The sequence below is a fragment of the Muscardinus avellanarius genome (genome assembly GCF_963383645.1).
Source record: "Muscardinus avellanarius genome assembly, chromosome: 4".
Lineage (NCBI taxonomy): Eukaryota > Metazoa > Chordata > Mammalia > Rodentia > Gliridae > Muscardinus > Muscardinus avellanarius.
In genome coordinates this window covers 124,913,090-124,933,585 of record NC_137789.1, presented here as the reverse complement: position 1 = coordinate 124,933,585, position 20,496 = coordinate 124,913,090, and the positions used below count along the sequence as shown (strand labels likewise).

The window sequence follows — 20,496 nt, the reverse complement described above, 5'->3', positions numbered from 1 at the left end:
CCAAGCAGTCACATATATCTTCAATCTGGAGGGCTAACATGCCTTCTTTGTGCAACTGGTAGACTACATAAACAGATGCTTAGAATGTCTACAATTTGATGTGCTCCAATGCTAAAGAATAATTGGAATTCTTCATGAAAGAACTTACACACTCAATAATGAAGTTTTTTTTTTTTTTACATAAAAAGCTTACCAAGAATAGGACAGTGGCTTAGAAACCACTTTTCTAAATATATTTCCATACAAAATAATTTGAAGATATAATTATTAGATTCTTGTACAGTACTCTATTTAAACAAGAATAAAATAGGTAAGTATGTGAAAACTGCAACACCACAAATATTGAGCCATTTTACTAGTGTAATAATTAAACATTAGAACAATCTTGGAACAGGCAAGCAAAATATTCAGAAGGTCGAATCATGGCTGCACACCTAACTGATTCCAGCCATGACTTGCACAGAGAGACAGCACAAATACCTTATGCAGATGGTTCAGTAGCAAAATGGCACTTGGTTTGCTCTTAAGAGAAACAGGATGAAACTAACTGACAATTTAGAGACAGACAATGGCCTTATTTGCATGCTGAAAATCTGATTGTGTCCCTCTAGTCCACACACCATTCATTGTGCAATCTGTCGACGAGTAAACAAATAGTGCAGGATTCATTTCAGTGAAATCTAGGCCCCTTGGTCTAACCGAAATCAATTCTTGGTCGATACTGCAATACCATTGGGTATGACTATAAAATAAAAACAGATGATGAATAAGAATGTGTTTACATAAAAGCAATATAACATATATAGATTTTTAAGAATTTGGGGTCATAATTTACAATATTTCCCAGTGCTTAATTGATTACATCAATTAATATTTAAGTTGCCATGTAAGCTACTACCATTAGAACTCTATTTCTTTTGATTGCCATCATTTTTCTTGAACCAGTCAAGTTTTTACTAATAATGCAGCACAGGTCAGGCTCAAAGGCTACAGATGTCAGATGGGGGTTAGATATGTGACCAGTTCCAGTGCACTACTTAGGGGGATGTAAAGCCTATGGAGGATTACAAACTATAGGCCCTATTTGCAGGCATCCCATTAGTAACCTGCAGGTTGTATCCTCCCAGAGTTCTGACTGGCGAGAACCCACTGAGTCATCATTAGTAAGAACCAGCTGTGAATCTAGAAACCTGGAGTAGTTTTCACAAAGTCCATTTTTTTTTTTTTTACGAGTTTGATACTTTTTTCTTTTAGAATTTACATTTTATTTTAATTATCTTCAAAAATGATATGAACTCCTTATACATAAGAAGGTGCAGATATTAATCCAATTATGGACTTAAAATATTTAAAAATCATAAATATCCTTATTTGCTGCAAAGACCAGTGGCAAAGACATTGCTTTTTAGCAATATTTTTAAGTGCTCCACTTTGATGTCAAGGAATAAGTCTTTTGGCAACACAAACTGGTCAGTAATAGGTAATATAGGTATGTTCAGGTTAAGCCTATGATGTTTTGCACTTTTAATGTTTCGTTTCTGTCAACACTAATGAAGCCAACACTGCCTGAATGTATGAATAATGAAACATATCCCTGTTTAAAAGTATGTATCTGAAAAAGAAATAAAAAATAAAGGTAGTTGAAAGAATTTGTATTTTAATTATCTTCAAAATATTAAAAAACAAGTACTAATTGTTACATGAAATATTTAGTTCATTGCCTCCTTTCAATAAGTCAGTTGGTACAATTACATGTTCAGATCTGACTATTATATAATTAAAAGGTTCATATTGTCTTGGTGTGGTTCTATGTAGAAAAGTTATCATAATATAGCTACCATAGAGTACTATGAGTGTACTATAGAGGAAGGAGCTTCTGGATTCAAGCATATGGCAAGCCACTTCTGTATCTGTTTTTATCTTTACTTTCCCAATATCAAATAGAACTAAAACATCTAAAACATCACAAAATCAGAAAAGGTCTGTAGAACCACTGACTCTTCTTTCTTTAAAGCTTCAGGTTTTCCTTTAAAAAAAAAATGAAATTTTCTGGGCATGGTGGCACACGCTTGTAATTCCCGCGCTTGGGAGGCTGAGACAGGAGGATCGCACAGGTTCAAAGCCAGCCTCAGCTACTTAGTGAGGCTCTCAGCAACTTAGCAAGACTCTGTTTCCAAATAAAATATAAAATAGGTCTGGGAGTGTAGCCTGGAGGTAGAAGGCCCCTGGGTTCCATCCCCAGTACCACCAAAAAAAAAAAAAAAAAAAAAAAAAAGAAAATTGAGGAGCTACTTTTATGGAATCAAGAAATAGCTTCTAAGACAAGACGACTAACTAATGTTTCTTCATCTTAGTGTAGGTGAATGCAAACACAGCATGGAGAATTCTATAATCCTGAAAATGACCATTTCAGCACCAACAGCTCTACCACATACTGAGAAGACTCAATGCTGGGGTGTCTTTTACCTTTCTGTTCAGGATAGGAAAGGAGGGAAGAATAAATGCCCTAGGGTTTTGCCCCCTCAGCTGAAGAAGAAAGATGCCACTACTAAGCTTTCCAAGGGCTAAAGTCTAAGTCTCTCAATGATCTTAAGAGTTTTGGTTTTAACTGTGTTTAGTTGTTTTTGTTTTAAACCTTATTCTGCTCCTGAAGGATAAGATTATCTAGAAGTAGGGCACAGAAATTTACATTTTTATAAAACTCTCCAGATGTTTCTGAAGCTCAGACAGATTTTCTTTTCTTTTTCTTTTTTTTTTTTTGTGGTACTGGGATGGAACCCAGGGACACTCTACCTCCAAACTATACTCCCAGCCCTATTTTTTTTTTTTTTGGTCTTTTTTATTTTTGAAACAGAGTCTCACTGAGTTGCTAAGGGCCTCACTAAGTAGGTTCGACCTACTTAGAACTGAGATCCTCTGGTCTCAGCCTTCGGAATGCTAGGATTACAGCGTGAGCCACCATGCCTGGCTTTGACCAGATTTTTGAGTCATTAATATAGACATCCTATCTTAACTTTACAATTCCCATTCTTTCTCACTCGAACCTCTAGCTTACCATTCACTATAATACTCTTTCAGGCTTTGTTTTATATCTTAATTGTTGAATCTGTATCATTAAATTACTTGTTTTAGAACACAATCATCATGTTTAGAAGTATCCATACATAACTCTACTAAAGATGAAAGTAGAAAGGGAAGTAACATGATCTGATTGTTAGTGGTTGGAATTTTCTCACTTTTTGGCTGAAGACAGTTTTGTTTTTCCCTCCAAGAAATTGTTTGTGTGTGTTCAATGAACATATAGAAAGTTTAATAATTTTACTGAAATGTATCAGGACACTGAAAATTCTTCAAATATACTTTAAGTTCAGTCTGGGTTTAAGTTTGCTTTCTGAAGTTAAATGGTACTGCATTTACTATAGTGAAATATGGCATATATTATCTCTAAGTGTTTAAGTGATTACACTGACCCTATGTTTCAAGTCTTATGTAATACAAAAAATAATGAACTTTAAACGAGTACATTTTAAGTGTAATAATTTTAGAAAATGATAAGACTGTCTTTGGTTGATGTTTTTTCCTTTAAAGAATAAATTATTTTTTAAATCATAAAACTAACTTGTTTTTACTGTAAATTTGGAAAACAGAAAAGAACCAAGAAAAAAAAAAGAAAAATTATTCAAATCCTAATCATCTAAAGATAATCACCATAATAATTTTAGCGTATATCCTCTTAATCTTATCTATATTTTTTCCTAAACTGGAATCTTGATAAATTCATTGTCTGGTAAATAATTTTATTAAAATTCCATATATATTTCTATACAATTAATATATTCCTACATGATCATTTTAATGGCTGCCTACTTTGCTATAAAAGAAATGAATCATAAGTTATGTATACCTCCTTTTGCTTCATATTTGATATTATATTTTTTACCATTATAAATGAATCTTGACTCAGTTATTTATATGCTTCCCCCAGAATAGATTTCTAGAAGTAGAACTACTAGCTTAAACAGCATACACATTTTAAAAGGTGCCTTTACAAATACTATTACACTGGTCTTTTAAAAAGTTCATTCCTCCAGATCCTTGTCAATAATGAGTACTATCCTTTACCTCTCTCGACAATTTAATAAACATAAAATTGTATTTTATTTCTTTTTTCATTTCTTGACTTCTAAATAAGTTAATAATTTACATATGCTTATTAGTGAATTGTACTTCCTTTTTTCTGTAACTTGCCTGATTATATTCTTTGTTCATTTTCTATGAAGAGTTAGGCTTTTTCTTATAGATTTATGTTAATTCTTTTTGCATTAAGGGCATTAAAACTTCTTCTGTCATAAAATATACACTTATTTATGAAATTTCCACCATGTACTTTTTTATATTAACTATTAACTTGATTTGTCTTTTTTCTTTTTACAAGTACAATGTGCAAGACCATTCTCACTCAGAGATCAGTTACTCAACTCTATTTCCTTATCTGTAATATTTCTTAGTTTTAACATTTACCACTTTGATCAGACACTTACACTGATGTATAAAGTATGGGTCTAATTCCCCCACCATGGTCTCAGTACAATTCATGAAAACAAGTCCTACTAGATTTGCACCCAGCATTCACTACTGCATCTCTGCATGCACAATTGCCAACCACCCTCTCTTCTGTGCTGTCTGCTCTAGCACCAACAGATTCCTCGTAGTTCTCAAACAACCACACACACCCACTGCTCAGGCCCTGCGCTCAGATACTTGAGTGCTCTATACCAGAGAGTCACATGACTATGACTACTGCTTTTACTTTCTTTTGATCAAAACCTACCATGTCAAAGAGGCCTTCCATTGGCTATCTTATAAAAATATTCTACTAATCTACTTTAAATTTTCTTCTAACATTAAAATTTACTAGTTTTTCTTTTTATTTTATTGGTACACTTTAGTCTCACATCATAATGTGGATCATGTTGACAATGGCATATATTCACACAGTACTTGGTGCTCCCCCTTCACCTTTTTCTTCCCACCCAATACTGAATGTCCAGGTTAACAATGTTATATTTACATGTATATACATATTCAAATGTAGCTTTTCCATTAATTAACCTCAGCCTTCTTTCTCCTAGTTTTTTTATCTGTTACATTCATTGGAGTGTAAGTTACAAAAGAGAGTCCATTTTTACTTCTAACTACTCAATAGGTATTTATTAAATGAATCTTTTTTTCTCCATTAGTTTGAAATACTGTCTTTAGAGACTCATAGAGTCTATCCCTGAGACATTATTTTTATGTTTATGTTTAAGCTAGTAATTGCTTTTAATTATTTCAGCTTGATACTATGTTTCTGTATGTGGCAATTAACTTGTCCCCTCATTGTTCATGTTAAAAATGCAACTGACTGAAGCATCTGTTTGTATTTCCTGATGTTAGGATGACCAGTTTTGTAAAGTTAAACAAGAATCTGGAAAAGGTCTGTTTGGAATTAGTTTTAATTTCATAATCATGAGAATAAATGATAACTATAATCTTTAATATACTACTTAAAATTTCTCAGGTGTGAAATGAAATTTTAAGTAGATATGAAGAGACCTTTGTTCTTAGAAAATATATGTTGATTTTAATGGTCAACTGTCCTAACATCTTATTTACTTTCAAATAGTTCTGCAAAAACACAATAGATATATAAAGAGAGCAGCACTAAAAGGAGATGGGAAGATGAGAGGGGAGAGGAGGCAGCAAATGTGATGAAATATTACCTGGTAAATCTAGGTATTATATATTTATCTCCTCCACAATATTAAACTATTCTAGCATTTCTGAAATTCTACTAGGTCTTGGATGGTTACTCTTTTAGTATATTTTAGCATATTATTTAGTATATTTAAATATATTACTTACCATGTTTTCATTTATATTAACAAAGAGATTTGGTACTAGTTTTTTAATTGTGGGTTTTTGTCAGTTTTGCTATCATGATTATTTTACATTTGTGAAATGAATTTGGAAGATTTTGATCTTTTTCAATGACTTAAACCTACAGAGCATGAGAATGATCTACTTCTCGAAAATTTGGAGAACAGGAATATAAAACCACTTAGGTAAGTTGATTCTTTAATTTTTATGTCTTTCATAAATTAGTGATTTAATGTCTCTTGGTAAATGTTGATCTACTAATATTTTCCTAGAAAACTGTCTATTTCAGGACATTTTCACAAAATTAAAAATTTAATAGTATAAAGCATACATAATGCATTTTTGTAATAAAAATGATAAAGATTTTCCTAGACATTGTATGTTTTTGTCTGATTGTATATCCTATTAACTACAAATTTAGTTTTGTGACAAAACTAGTATCTGTAATGCAGTATTGAAGACAGAAAAAGAAATTTGTATTGATAAGAATTTCATCTTATTCTAGTTGTTCTCTAATATTTAGGAGCAGGTTTAAGAACATCTTTATTTCCAAGGAAAGATACATGGATACCAGGAATAAAATAAAAAAGTAATATATGTTTGGGTTATAGTATGGACCAGATATATCATTATAATAGATCATCCTCAAATCAGCTATGAAACTTACAGTATGTATCAAAAGCACACATTTTAATGAAAGTATTGGCATTCCCCTGCCAGTGAACTGACCACAGGACTAAAGGAAATTCTAGATAAACTGCTAATTAAAATTTTTTTGATTAGTGATTTGAAGTGTTCTTTTAATACTCAATGTACAATCACTTGTCCCAAAATCAACACTGCAACACTGAAGCTTACTAGTTACATTGTTAAATAATTATCCTTTCTTGGCTCTAAGGAAATAGGATGAAGACTATCCTAATTTCTGGGATAAGGAATAATAGATATTTTAGTGAAATTCTATGTCTAGTCCACAAGATTAAGGTTGACTATAGATCACCTCTGTGCCTAATAATGATCCTTACTATCTTATACATAGACTCTTCTATTTTCCAAAATTTTAAAAATGTACTTTTATTAGATAAACTTTCCTCAGATATATATTCAAGATTCCTCAGTGCATTACTAAATTAACTTACTATCATTTCATTATTAAAAGAAGTAACCCAAGAAAACTACTCAGAGTAGGCAGGGCTCAGTAAGCAAGCATACAATTAGATTCAACTCTTACTGCTCTTTAGAGTCACCTACTTTGGCATTTCATTTTTCATTTATGGATGAAAGGTTCATTTAAAAAAATACTTTGGGATGAGTATGTGCTTGCTTAGTGTGTGCTAGGACTTGGGCTCAAACCCAGCACCAGACACACACACACACGCACGCACGCACGCACGCACACACACACACACACAAAGCAAAAAGCAAAAAAAAAAAAAAAAAAAAAAAAGGTTATGACAAAGAAGGTAACATCCCAATTCAATATGGCCCAGAGATTTCCCAAGGGCTGAAATTAGTAATTATTAAAAATTTCTAGCCTGGCATGGTGGTTGCATGCTTGTAATCTCAGCATTTGGGAAGCTGAGACAGGAGGATCATAGTTCAAGGACAGCCTCAGCTAGTGAGGCCCTTTGCAACTCAGTGAGACCCTGTTTCAAAATAAAGAATAAACAATAGGGCTGGGGGTATAGCTCAGAGGTAGAATGTCCCTGGGTTCCATCCCCAGTACTGAAAAAAATTTCTCATAAATAATGGTCTTAACATTTATAATTTCATGTTTAGTTCAGTAAAATTAGATGGTTAATTCAGGAGAACTAAAATAGTAAGCTTTGGGTATTTAAATTTTGAAAAGATCAAAAACCCATGAGTTATACAAAGTGACGTGTCTCAGGAACTCAAATTTGGGAAGAAAGAGATCACTGCCACGGCATCGTGATGGTCTATGTACCGTCGTGAGTGCCTCTTACCTGATACAAAGGGCCATCCTGAGAGCAGACTTGCGAAGCTGAGCAGTTCAGACACCGAAACTGCGAAGGAGATGAACTCATCAGATAAGAGGCATCCACAACTGGATACATATTTAAAACTGATTACTTAAAATATTTTAACGTCAAATACAAGAGTCAACATAATGAATTTAAAAACATTTTCTAAGAAAATGATAGTTGGTTTTGAAAAAATTAGATTTAATAACCTAGTAATTGGTAAAATTTAGCTTGAAGTAATTTTAGCATTTAGCTCTGAGTTTGATTAATATTCTGAAAATACCAATGTGGAATCCTATTCTCCCTTTCTATATCCTTTTGAGATACTAATCCTGAGAAAGCCCTCACCTCTTGGTACATGAGGGCACCTACTTTCTTCCATCTCTTCCTGTGATCAGTCTCTCTAGGTTTCCTCTTCAACTACCTCTGAAACAACTCTGAGTAGAGCAGGGAACTTTGCTCAACCTATAAGTAATTCATTTTGTTTTACATTAGATTTTTTATATCTAATTATATTCTTAGTCTCCATATCTGTTTTAATGCATTAGATTTTCAATTCCTTGAATCTACTCATATTCCTATTTGTAGTCTTAATAGATAAGGGCAATACTGGTAACACAGAAAATACTCAATAAATGTTTTATGAGTAAATCAATGAGTTAACAAATTTTAGAACTACTGAATAAATTATTTTGTAAGCCCCCTACCTTTTAACATTTAGCCACTTATATTTAAAGAAATCAATACCAATCTTAACTTTCTTAACTATTATGCTAAATACTTACTAAAAACAAATATAACTGTAACAGGACTAAAAATATAACATGTATACTTAAAATTATGTATACATGACATCAACACTGTATACTCTTCAAAATGGAAAAAAATTAAGTACATAGAAAAATGTGAGTTGTAAATTAACCAAGATAATTCTAACTTCCCAGAATTGATTTAAAAAGACATTCTTTGAGAGATTAGAATTTTTTTATTTCCCCAAAATATTTTATCAATTATTCTCTTTGGAAGTTAGTCTCTGACTTTGTATACAGTGCTCATCAACATGTTGCAAAATGTGCCCAGCAGTGCCATTGTTTGGTGACCTCTTTTCTACAATGTTCCCAGGCTCTAGCCTATCAGATTATGCTGAACTATGTAAGCCTCCAAAAACATTCAACAAGAATAGAGAATTAAGGTGGAAAGAGACAATTTCACTAGTTCTTCTTTTTCCTTTTATGTTTTTGATAGCAGTCAAAATGGGAATGTTTGCTTTTCCTAAAATCATGAATAAAGTAAAGGAAGTATAGTATAGCACTTGGCTCTAAACTGGCAGAGATTGCTGGAGAAGATGAAATTAACCAGAAGCACCTGAGAAAAGGAGGCTATAAGGATGTGAGAGCAGGTACTCAAGAAATGATGAGTAGGGAGAACACAAGCACACAAAGAAGGCTGAGGCTGAACAGAAAGAAACTGACAATAAGTTCTCAGAGGTGGAACCAAGTGAAGGAAGAAAGAACTACACTCACAATGAAAGCTGACATATATAAACTATTACTGAATAACTGTTATTAAGTCAGGTACTTAAGTACTTTGCTAATAAGTATTTTAGTGTATTATATTTCATTAATTCTTACTAAACTTTTCAATACAGGCATTGCTACCTCAGTTTTAAGAATAAAAAGCCAAGGAAAACTAGGAAGCAAGATATATAACAAAAAATTCATATATAGAATACACAGAGTTCCTAGAAGTCAACAAGAAAAAGACAAAAATAATGATAAAAAAAGCAAGGCAATGAATATAAAAATTCACAGAAGAAATAAAAATTTGATAACATGCAGTGTTGGTGAGGATGTTGAAAAATGGGTACTCTCATATATTGCCGGTATAATTGCAAACCATTTTAGAGGAGAGTTTTCCATTATTTCTCATACACAACTGAAAACATATATATATATATATATATATATATATATATATATATATCTTGTTGTAAATCTACTTCTAGGAATCATGACAATGTATATGCTTGAACATATGTAAAAATAAATTTGCTAGAACATATACATAACATTGCTTGAAATGTAAAAAGCTTGAAAATAAATCTTAATGTCCACCAAAATATTGTGTTAATTATGCTACAGCCACACAAAATGAATTTTATCAGCACATTAAAAATAATTATTTAAAGGTTTACTGCTTTCCAGAAGATATATTGTCTGAGAAAAAGAATTTGCAAGCAATACATATGATTCATGTTTCAAAAAAATGGTGATGACAACTGGCATGGATATTGATGAAAAGGATGCAAGTATCAGACTAAAAATGACATTAGATGACTGAGTTCCTTCCAAACTATAATATGACTATAATTCCATGCCCTCAATTTATAAATGTGGAAACCACAGGCCAGGCCAGTAGTTTCAGATCTTGTACCCTAAAACTCTATTACTCACAGGATGTTCCAAAGATCAGATGTACTGATATCTCTTGGGAGCTTCCTGGAAACCTTGGGCCCTGACCCAGACCAACTGAGTCAGAATGTATAATTTACCCAGATACCCAGATGATTTGTATTTTCATTAAATCTTGAGAGGCACTACTTATTTTTTTAAGGAAAAACTTTTCCCACTACGAAACAGAAGATCAATACCACCTTGAGTACATCTTGAAGTGGCAATATTGCTATGAACTGAAAAATTTCTAAGGCTAGCTAAGTTTCAGCAAATGTTTGATTTCTAAAGGTAAAAAAAAAATTTTCAAAAACACATCACTACAGAAATAAGAGTCCAGAAAAGGCAGAGACCAAAGAAAAGGGGCTAAGCCTGAGGTAGAACTACTCCAGGATAAAAGAAAACAGTGTCCCAGAAGTTATACGATACAGGAACATGAGGTAAACTATAGATTCTGACTCAGTAGGTCTGGGTCAGGGCCCAAGGTTTCTAGGAAGCTCAAGAACTAGAGGCAAAATTAATTTTGTTGGGATTCTAGGAGGCTAAGAAGGCAAAGTAAAAGGTGATCTAAATATGGAGTAGCCTTGACTAAGGCAAGAGACTTAGAAGATAGTATTCTATATAAAGAGGAAAGAAAACTACAGATTTTCTCGGACACACAGATGAAGAGTAGAGAATGTAAGAAGATACCTCACAGCACTGAACAGAATGAAAAAACTACAAAGATGCCAAGTGCAGCCAAAGCAATCTAGAAATATAACTCAATGCCAATCACAATGCCACTCAAAGGCTCATGTGGAAGAATAAATGAGTAAAACTAGCCAACACACTTAAAAAATAACATGGTCTTTTGCTCTAAAAGGTACTAATATATATCATAAAGCAATCTAGAAGGCCCAACTATTGTTTTATAACACATATTAGTTTTAACTCTAACCAAATTTATCCCAAAGAACATGAGTGATTTTCTAAAACGGGTTTAGACAGGTACTTTGTGATTAGAGTTTTATAAGCTATATAATGTGTAATGCTGGTTCAGAATAAAACCTGCTCAAAATAAAAGAATGTCTAGGAATACCTCCTCGCATCCCCACATCCCCACTTGTATACTCACACACATACATACACAAGGTGCAGATACCTGATGGCATCTAAAAATAATGAGGTAAGGTATATATTATTCAATAAATTGTATTTCTGATTAAGAAAACTTCAGAATAAATTAGATTGAAACCTTGTCGTGAATATGTGCGTGTGAAAATAAATCCATCCCAAATGGACTAAAATGTTTAATATAAAAAAGTACTAGGGGGACAAGTAATAATCACATGAATAAGAGGCACAATAGATCAGGTGGTATAAAATGTGTTATAGTTATATATAAAATGTCCCCTAAAGAGCTCACTTAATGTTTGGAGCTGATGTAATTGCATTATGAAGGTTGTAATCCCAGAAGTGTATAAATCCATTGTAATGAATTTACCTGGGTGGTATCTGGTTGGCCAGTAGGATGTGGCTGAAAGTGTGTCCCTGGGGATTATATAAAGGGTTTCTCCTCTACCTCCTCTCTTGCTTGCTCTGTGTGTGCACGGGTCCCTGCATGTACACGTACACTCTCTCTCTCTCTCCCTCCTTCCTTCTCTCCCTCTCCCTCTCTCTCTCCCTCCCCCCCTCCCATCCTCTGTGATGTAAAGATCACAGCCCTCAGGCTCCTTCCCATGCTCTGAGAACTGTGGTCCCCCAGCTTCACATGGACTGAGCCCCAAACCCTAAGAAAATAAATTTTCTTTCCTTTAAGTTATGTGGTCAGATCTTTAGATTATGGCTGTAAAAATGCTGCTGGATACAAAATGCTATAGAGAATGGTAAGGCATGTAAAGGAATTAGGAATGATACAGAAGAGGGGGGTTGTCATTCTGAGGAAGGTCAGAGGTGAGTAAAGTGAGAGGGTGTATGTGTGTGAAGGGGCAAGTAGGATGGACATGTGTGTGAGAAGGCAATACAAGCAGGCACAGAGTCCGTGAGGCTGTAGCACTGTGAGCCAGAAAAACTACAGAGGTTATGAAGACTGAGGGAGACACAGGTTTAGAGGAGAATAACAACAACAAAAAACAAAAAAAAACAAAAAACAAAACAAAACAAAAAACCCAGGATTTGTCATGCCAAAAAATGTGAAATGGGCTAATTATATTACTGTTGCACTAAATGTAAAAGGCAGTGAATTTTTATTTAGATAAATCATGGTACTGAACCACTTTTTAGAATTTTATTAAAACATGCCACAAACAGCCCAAGAATGTAAGCTATTTAGAAATGTGTAATCAGAAATGTCATTATAGTAGAGACTGATTTAAATGATAGTCTATTAATAAGAAATTTCCATGAGTTAGCTCTTTCATGCTTTGGCACTAAAATAACTGGCAGTGTAGGTGACTTTTGGCAGGAATCTTGTGAAGGACAGGTGAGCACTTGCACAGGTTTCATAGTGATACCCACTTAACAAAGCTTTTAATATTCAGTCAAATCTATATGTAATGATGAATATCAGCACTAACACACCGAGATGCCCACTGAACTACCAAGGAGAGCTTAAATTACATCCAATACAACATTAATATTATGTGTAATATCAAGTGACTATCATAATATTCACTTTCCAACAATACTGGCTAAGAGAATTTACTCTCTCTTCAATCTGTACCTGGTACCTAAAACATCTGGGTTGTAAATATTAAATAAGAGAAATGTATATACAACCTTTTAAAGATCCTGTAAGATGTCACAGAAAGGCAAGTATTGTTTACCAAATAAAACAGCAATTAAATGGAAAAAAAAAAAACTCTAAAGAGGTTTGATGAGTTCTTTACTTTTTTATTTTTAAAATTTTTTTGGTGGTACAAGGGTTCCTGGAAGCCCTTCTACCTCCAGGCTACACTCCCAGACCTATTTTATATTTTTATTTGGAAACAGGATCTCTTAAGCCAGGGCGGCTGGCTTCGAACCTGTGCGATCCTCCTGTCTCTGCCTCCCAAGTGTGGGGATTACAAGCGTGCGCCACCACGCCCAGCTTGATGAGTTCTTTAAAGTCACACTACTAGCTAGTGACTTATATTAGTGAAAAAAATGTAATTTTTTCTTCCTGGTCTTGAACTCTTTGCTAGTGGCTAGAACAGTCTCATAAAAAAAAAAAAAAAAAAAAAAAAAAAGGCTTTATAGCATGTGGAACTCAAATAGAAAAAAAAAATCTGATTTAAAAAGCTAGATGCTTTATTATTGTATCATATCAAGATATTTCTTCTGAAAAAATAGCCAAGTATCTTATACACTGAATAGCACTGAAAATGAATTTTTGAAGTTTATTTTTATAAAAGTTCCAAAGATGTTTTCATTCAATGTAAGTATGCTATTTATTTATTTACTCATTTATTTTTGTGGTACTGGAGATGAAACCCAGGGGCGTTCTACCTCTGAGCTACATCTCCAGCCCTACTTTTTATTCTTCACTTTGAAACAGGGTCTCACTGAGTTGCAGAGCGCCTCACTAAGTAGAGATGAGGCTGGGTTCGAATTTGCAATCCTCCTGATTTAGCCTCCCAAGTACTGGGGTTACAAATGTGCACCACCATGCCCAGCTGTGAGTATGCTTTTTAACTATTGAAACATGATATTATATCTGATTCTAAATATATCTGGGTTCTACATTACCTATCTTGGGTGATTTAACATTTTAAAGTTTGTGTTATATTTCATAATAAATTTACATTATTATAAAAAATAATAAAAACCTAGTTTACAGAATAGAAATATTATTCAAAGATGAAAAGTATGACATATTAATTTTACAGTACATATGACCACCACTGAATCTAAGTGTCTGAAAGGCAACCTTGGAAGTTACCTGATCCAACTTTCTAATCAGTCATAAATAAGGTTTATTCATACACTCAAAGCATGAAGAGTATTTCTGGTAGCATTACAGCAGTATCCTACACGCCCATATATTGGCCTTATATTCCTTAGTGCCTCAAATTTCCCTAATAGCTCATGTTTCTTATAACCCAAGTGTACTCAAACATAGAATTAAGTCTAATCAAAGACACAGTTCAAAATACAAATTCTCTGTTTGGGTTTTCTTAGGATTTCTCCTTTGAATAATTTCTCACATTTTGCCCAAGGCCTAATACACAATAATCTAATTCTGGTTTCAGAAACAATCGTAAACTCACTTACCCTTAGGCCTGATTTCATACTTTGAATGTAAAGGAGGTACCTGAAAAAAGATTGTTTGGATTCTGCTCCATATGTCCCTTCTACCACAACACAAAATAAATTCTCTTATTGGCCATTTTGTACTAGTAGGGGTAGAATTTAAGTCTTCTCCACTCCCACTCTGTATACTTAGAAGTTCCTATTAGTTACTAAACTTTAAAAAATATATGCCATCTTCTCTGTCTTGAGCTTAGCAGAATCCTGAGCATAGTAAAATGGAATTTTAAACTCACCTTAAAAACTGAAATCACATTTAACAAAGACTTGAACCAATTTTCAGAGTGCTAGGAGAAACAAGAGGAACCAGTTTCTTGTCCTTCCCAAGACATTTTAAAAAATTCCTAAGTAATGTTAAAGTTGAATAACATAATAGTGTACATAGCTAAATATACACATAGGTAAATATAAAAGCAATTTACGTTTTCTCCTCTTAGTCGCCATCTTGTCATATAGATGAATTCCATAGTATGATCCTTCCCCATAATTTCACCATTGCACAGCACATCCAGCTTTAAAAAGAATAATTAGATATGTTAACAAATAATTTTGAATTAATAAGTATTTTATACATTTTTAAAATTCCAAGATTCAGTTATAAATGTAGTAACACAAAGAACTATTTATTCTTATCTCACATACCTATATCACAAGTTCCTACACAAAATTTTTAGAGTGATGTAAACTTTCTTAGTCTCTGAGTAACCTTAGAGGCTTTTAGACATATTTCTAGTATTGCTCGCTATCACAGATCCTCCCTCATAGCTCCTTTGGCTTCTGAATTCATCTCTGAGAACATCCCAAGATTCAAGGGGGTTATTTTCTTCTCATTAGTTCAGGCTCAAAAAAGGCAAGAAATGTAGATATGATTATTTATGGCGCCTTTGAGATATTTGAAAATTTCTAGTAATCACTTATAACTCGTTGATATAACATTGGGGGCTATCGCACAGGTCTATGTACTCCAGGGATCTCTGGTTTATTTGGTTGGTAACTTGCCCAGTGCTTATAGGATCTTCTTCTTACCAGGTGTAAAATATTAAAAAAGAGTTTTAATTATAAATGCTCACTTTTGCCATAGGTCTTCGGAACCTCTGCAAATCCATAGGTACTCTAGCTATGGTTCACTCAACTGACAAAACATAAACAAATGTTTATCATAGATCCCCTTAACCAAAATAACATCTCAGTTTTCTAGCTGTTGAAAGAACTGCTAAGATTTCATTTGAAGCGTGGATAGGAAGAAAAAGAATAAGTTTTTAAAAATTCTGTCTGGCTAGACAGAGATTACAGTTTTGGATTTTAAGTCTAAAATGAATCCTGATTATATTAGACATATGAAACTAAATTATTGATAATCTGATGATTTATGGTGACATATAAACTTCAAAAATTTTTAGACATTTTATTATCTCTTAAAAGAACAAAGTAGTCTCCTTTTCTTTATCTTGCCTATAAAATCGTAAGTACTACAGTTAAGAGACTTACATAGGATGCTATAACTAATCAAGTATACTGTCTTTGTTACCATTAAACAACTAAACTATCCTGCCACAATTAGCAATGTGTTATAGAAACTTTTGCTGTCAGGTATTTCATTAAATTATCTCCCTACATGTTGGGATAGGGAGACCAAAATAATGGGAGACCATTCCATATTCCCAAAAGACAATAGGCAAAGTCCATTGATTGGAATATATAAGGAGCTATCAGTGGATTGAGTCTCTTCTTCTATCCTTTTCTACAGAGAAATATAATGAATCAGACTTAAAAGGAAATAAACCTGTAAATGTTAATATGCAAAAAAATTACAAAATCCAAATCATAAAAACAATCTCATTGTTTTCCACTGTAGTTGTATCTATAAATTGTTATCTTTTACCTTTACCAAATATATTGAGCTTAGATACTTTCATGATTTTTTCTAATATGAAGGTTGATGTCTCTGGAATTTTTCTTTTTATATTTATTGAACTAAACCATAACAAAATATTTAACCCCGACTAATTAGTCCTCTGAGAGAAACTTTCAATTAAGAATCAGAGGCTTCTTCAAAATATAGAATTCATAGCTATCGATGCTTGTGTTAAAATCCTGTCACAATTTGTTTCTCTTATGATGACATTTTTTTAAAAAAAGTTTTTCATTGGTGTATTGTAATTATACATCATGATGAAGTTCAGAGTACTAGAGACATACATGCACACAGCACTACTTGGTACACCCTTCCCCAGGACACTTGTGATTGGTGCTGATAAATTTATGTACATATATCATGTACACTGAAGTGTTTCCCTTTTTGATTCTTTATGATATTAATATTATTGCAGATAAGCCAGAAAAGATACGGTTCCATTGATGTGTTCATTTATACAGGAAAATAGTCCTGTTCTTTACGTTTTTAGTTGCTACTGTTAGAATCCAAGAAAGGGAGAGAGGAAATTAATAGAACATTGAACACATTATAAGCTAGCTGTGATCAAGAGGAGGACAATTTGCCTCTCTTATAAACAAACTGGTAAATTACATTTGTGCAGATGCATTATGTTGGTTTTACCTAGTATTAAACAATATGATTTCTGCATACATGGAATTATATGAACATTATTTGTGAAATCCTCTTTGATAAAAAGAAAATATTTTACATTCTGAAGAAGTTCATAGAGAATTTGTAATGATAGATTTCAAAGGTCTCAGATAAATAAAATTCTTAAAGTGTGTTGTCAAAAGAAAAATAATTCATTTAGCTAGGATATTAATTTTGGGAGTCCTTAATGTTAAGTTCTTCAACTATCTCCTCTAATTACAAAACATTAGTTTTGCAAATTATTCAGGATATGTTAAGTAATAAGATATAGATTACATAAACAGAATACTATATTCTAAAAATAATTTTATATGAAAACTGAAATTTCCACACAAATAAATCTGAATATATTCTTAATTTTCAGTTCTTTTCTTAGAATTTTGATTCAGATTAGAATTTTCAAACCAAGCAAGGTTAGATATTATTTAACTTACCTCATAAGAACTTGGAAGTTTTAGTTTTAAACTAAGAAATTTTTTAATAGTTCCTACAGTTACACGTGTAGAACATCGAATGAATTTCTTCATTAGACCCTGGAAATAAAAATAGCTAATTAAAGCATTCTACTTTACTTTTAATGAAACTATAGGTACATTTTTGCTATCAATTTGAGTATGTGAAAAATGTATTGTGAGAATATTTCACCTTATACCTCTTTAGTACTTACAAGTAAAATGTTTCTAACTTTTGTATACTTACATGACATTCTTCAAGAATGCATTACATTACTAACAAAATTCTGCCAAATAGATAATATGCTTATCTCTAAGGCATTTTAGACAAAAAACATTATGAGTTAGGTAAAGATAACAAAAAAGGTCAAAAAAGGCATGTAAATATATTTATACAATATCAATTCTGAGGGCATTTGGGGCATTTTCTAAGCATGATGTCATAACTTTAGTTTCAGATATAGCAGTGATTTCAAATGGAGCTCTGAGGATCAGTACAGTACAACAGAGAGAAGTCAGTTAGGATACAACATGCTTCAACAACCAAAAGCTGCAGAGTATAGATTTTGGGTTGCAGAAAACCGTGCCTCTCTGATGGGCTATAGTGGTACTTTACTGGAAAAGTAATGTTGAGTATGCCTTGATGTGTCTCATTTGTAAATCTGGAGAGTGGTACTAATCCACTCTTTAAGCTTGAGCATCTCTAACATACAAGAATAACCTAGAATGGACACAAACTAAAAATGAAACAAAATGAGGTTGTAAACATGATAAACATATGAACCAATATATAAAATAAAACTGAATTCCACAATATGAAAAGCTATCTGAATACTGAAACAAAAACAATAATTAAATATTAAAGATATGTTACTCCTACTTGTATGTACAGCAAATTGAGACAACATCTGGAACAATATCTTAATGTTAAGTTCACTAAATCAAAAGTAGGACTATTCACAGTTAATGTAAATTTCCTAGCAAAATATGTTTCCTGGGGAAAACAGAAAGAAACCGGCAAATGACACTTGTTCACAATTCAAATGGTGAAGTATACATAAGAAAAAAACCCCCAGAAGTCAAAAGTTATATCTAAAGCAAAACGTATTCTACCTATTTCAAATGGGAAGACTAATATTCTAGATAGCATGAAGAAAAGGGATGAAATCTAAGTCCATCCTCTCTCTCATCTGTTCATATCATCTCAACTTTCCTAAGCTTTCTGGTCTATTTTCTTTCCATTTTAAACAGCTTCTAAAGAATAATTAGTACACTTTTACACATCCCAGTAAAGTCAGAGAATATGAAGGAACTGGCAGACCCTTCGAATGTAATTTAATCTGCAGAAGAACCTCTAGAAATGACTTTGACATCACTAATCAATCTTGCAGAAATCATTAATAACTATAGAGCTAGCAGAAGAGTTAAGGCAATATTTTTAAAACATGGAAAAAGCTTGCTTATAAAATTTATAATTCAGCCGGGCGTGGTGGCGCACGCTTGTAATCCCCGCGCTTGGGAGGCGGAGACAGGAGGATCGCGCAGGTTCGAAGCCAGCGGCGCTGGCGTAAGAGACCCTGTTTCAAAAATATAAAATAGGTCTGGGAGTGTAGCCCGGAGGAAGAAGGGCTTCCAGGAACCCCAGTACCACCAAAAAAAAAAAAAAAATTATAATTCAATAAATTTACATAAATCTAACAAAATTCCAACCTGGGTTATTTAAAAGTTGATGTATAAGTATCTAAATAACAAAAATATAATGGTTAAGCACTTTCTCTCTCCAGAAACACTTAGAGCCGTGCTTCTTCCCCATCATTTTTGTTTTATATCACAGACGGAAAACGAAAACATTTGTGCTACCCACTGGAGTTGAAGAGAGATTGTTATGGGAGTGGTATATGCTTATCTTAGCCCTGCTCAAGTGTCCAGAGGTGATTAACATTAGGAACAATTGCATATTTTAAGAAATATAAAGTGGAAAAAGACTGTTCTGTGTTCCAACAATGTAACCTTCCTTTTCCATGGTACAACATCCTTGCCTTCTATTCTATTCCTTCCAACTCAAGTTAGAAAATAAAGAATTAAAAAACATCTCCTTTCTAGCTGGGCATGGTGGCACACGCTTGTAATCCCAGCATTTGGGAGGCTGAGACCGGAGGATCGGGGTTCACGGAGAGCCTTAGCTACTTAGTGAGGCCCTTTGCAACTCAGTGAGACCCGGTTTCAAAATAAAGAATAAAAAATAGGGCAGGGGGTATAGCTCGGAGGTTGAATGCCCCTGGGTTCCATCCCCAGACCCACAACAAACAAACAAACAAACAAGTCTCCTTTCTGCTTCTAAATTGGTTGTCCTAGAAGCTTTTAATTTTTAAACCATTTATCCTTTTGTTTTTTTAAGAGTTAAAAGACTAAATCTGAAATTAGATAGTAGTCTTTAGTGCAAGTTAGATGGGCTTCCAGTTCTTTTAGGAGCAAATTCAACAAATTCTAAGTATTTATAATAATAATCCTTGAGTTTCTGTGTTTTAGACCCCTTTTGATGTTTTTCTTAAAATTTCAGAATGTTATGGTCTGTATCTCTACCAGCCAATGTACAAGCTCAAAATAAACGGGCGTGGTGGCACATGCTTGTAATCCCCGTGCTTAGGAGGCAGAGACAGGAGGATCACTTAGGTTTGAAGCCAGCCATGCTGGCTTTAGAGACCCTGTTTCCAAATAAAAAAAGTATAAAAATAGGTCTAGGAGTGTAGCCTGAAGGTAGAAGGATTTCCAGGGACCCCAGTACCACCAAAAAAAAAAAAAAAAAAAAAAGAAAAAAAGAAATATAATCCAATCTTCTG

General features: G+C 33.3%; 1 protein-coding gene across 2 annotated transcripts in view; it reads right to left on the bottom strand.

The window, feature by feature from the left end:
• Positions 1 to 694: 694 nt before the first annotated feature.
• PCGF5 (polycomb group ring finger 5) overlaps positions 695 to 20,496 on the bottom strand; it is a gene marked incomplete at both ends in the record, with an annotated part of 50,168 nt that continues 30,366 nt past the window's right edge. The window contains 4 exons of one of the 2 annotated variants that reach the window (XM_080693683.1): positions 695 to 742; positions 7,884 to 7,943; positions 15,040 to 15,129; positions 17,639 to 17,737. In XM_080693683.1, the coding sequence (XP_080549809.1) occupies positions 695 to 742; positions 7,884 to 7,943; positions 15,040 to 15,129; positions 17,639 to 17,737 (297 nt within the window). The remainder of the gene's footprint in view (positions 743 to 7,883; positions 7,944 to 15,039; positions 15,130 to 17,638; positions 17,738 to 20,496) is intronic. The other variant, XM_080693684.1, reaches the window with a different exon arrangement.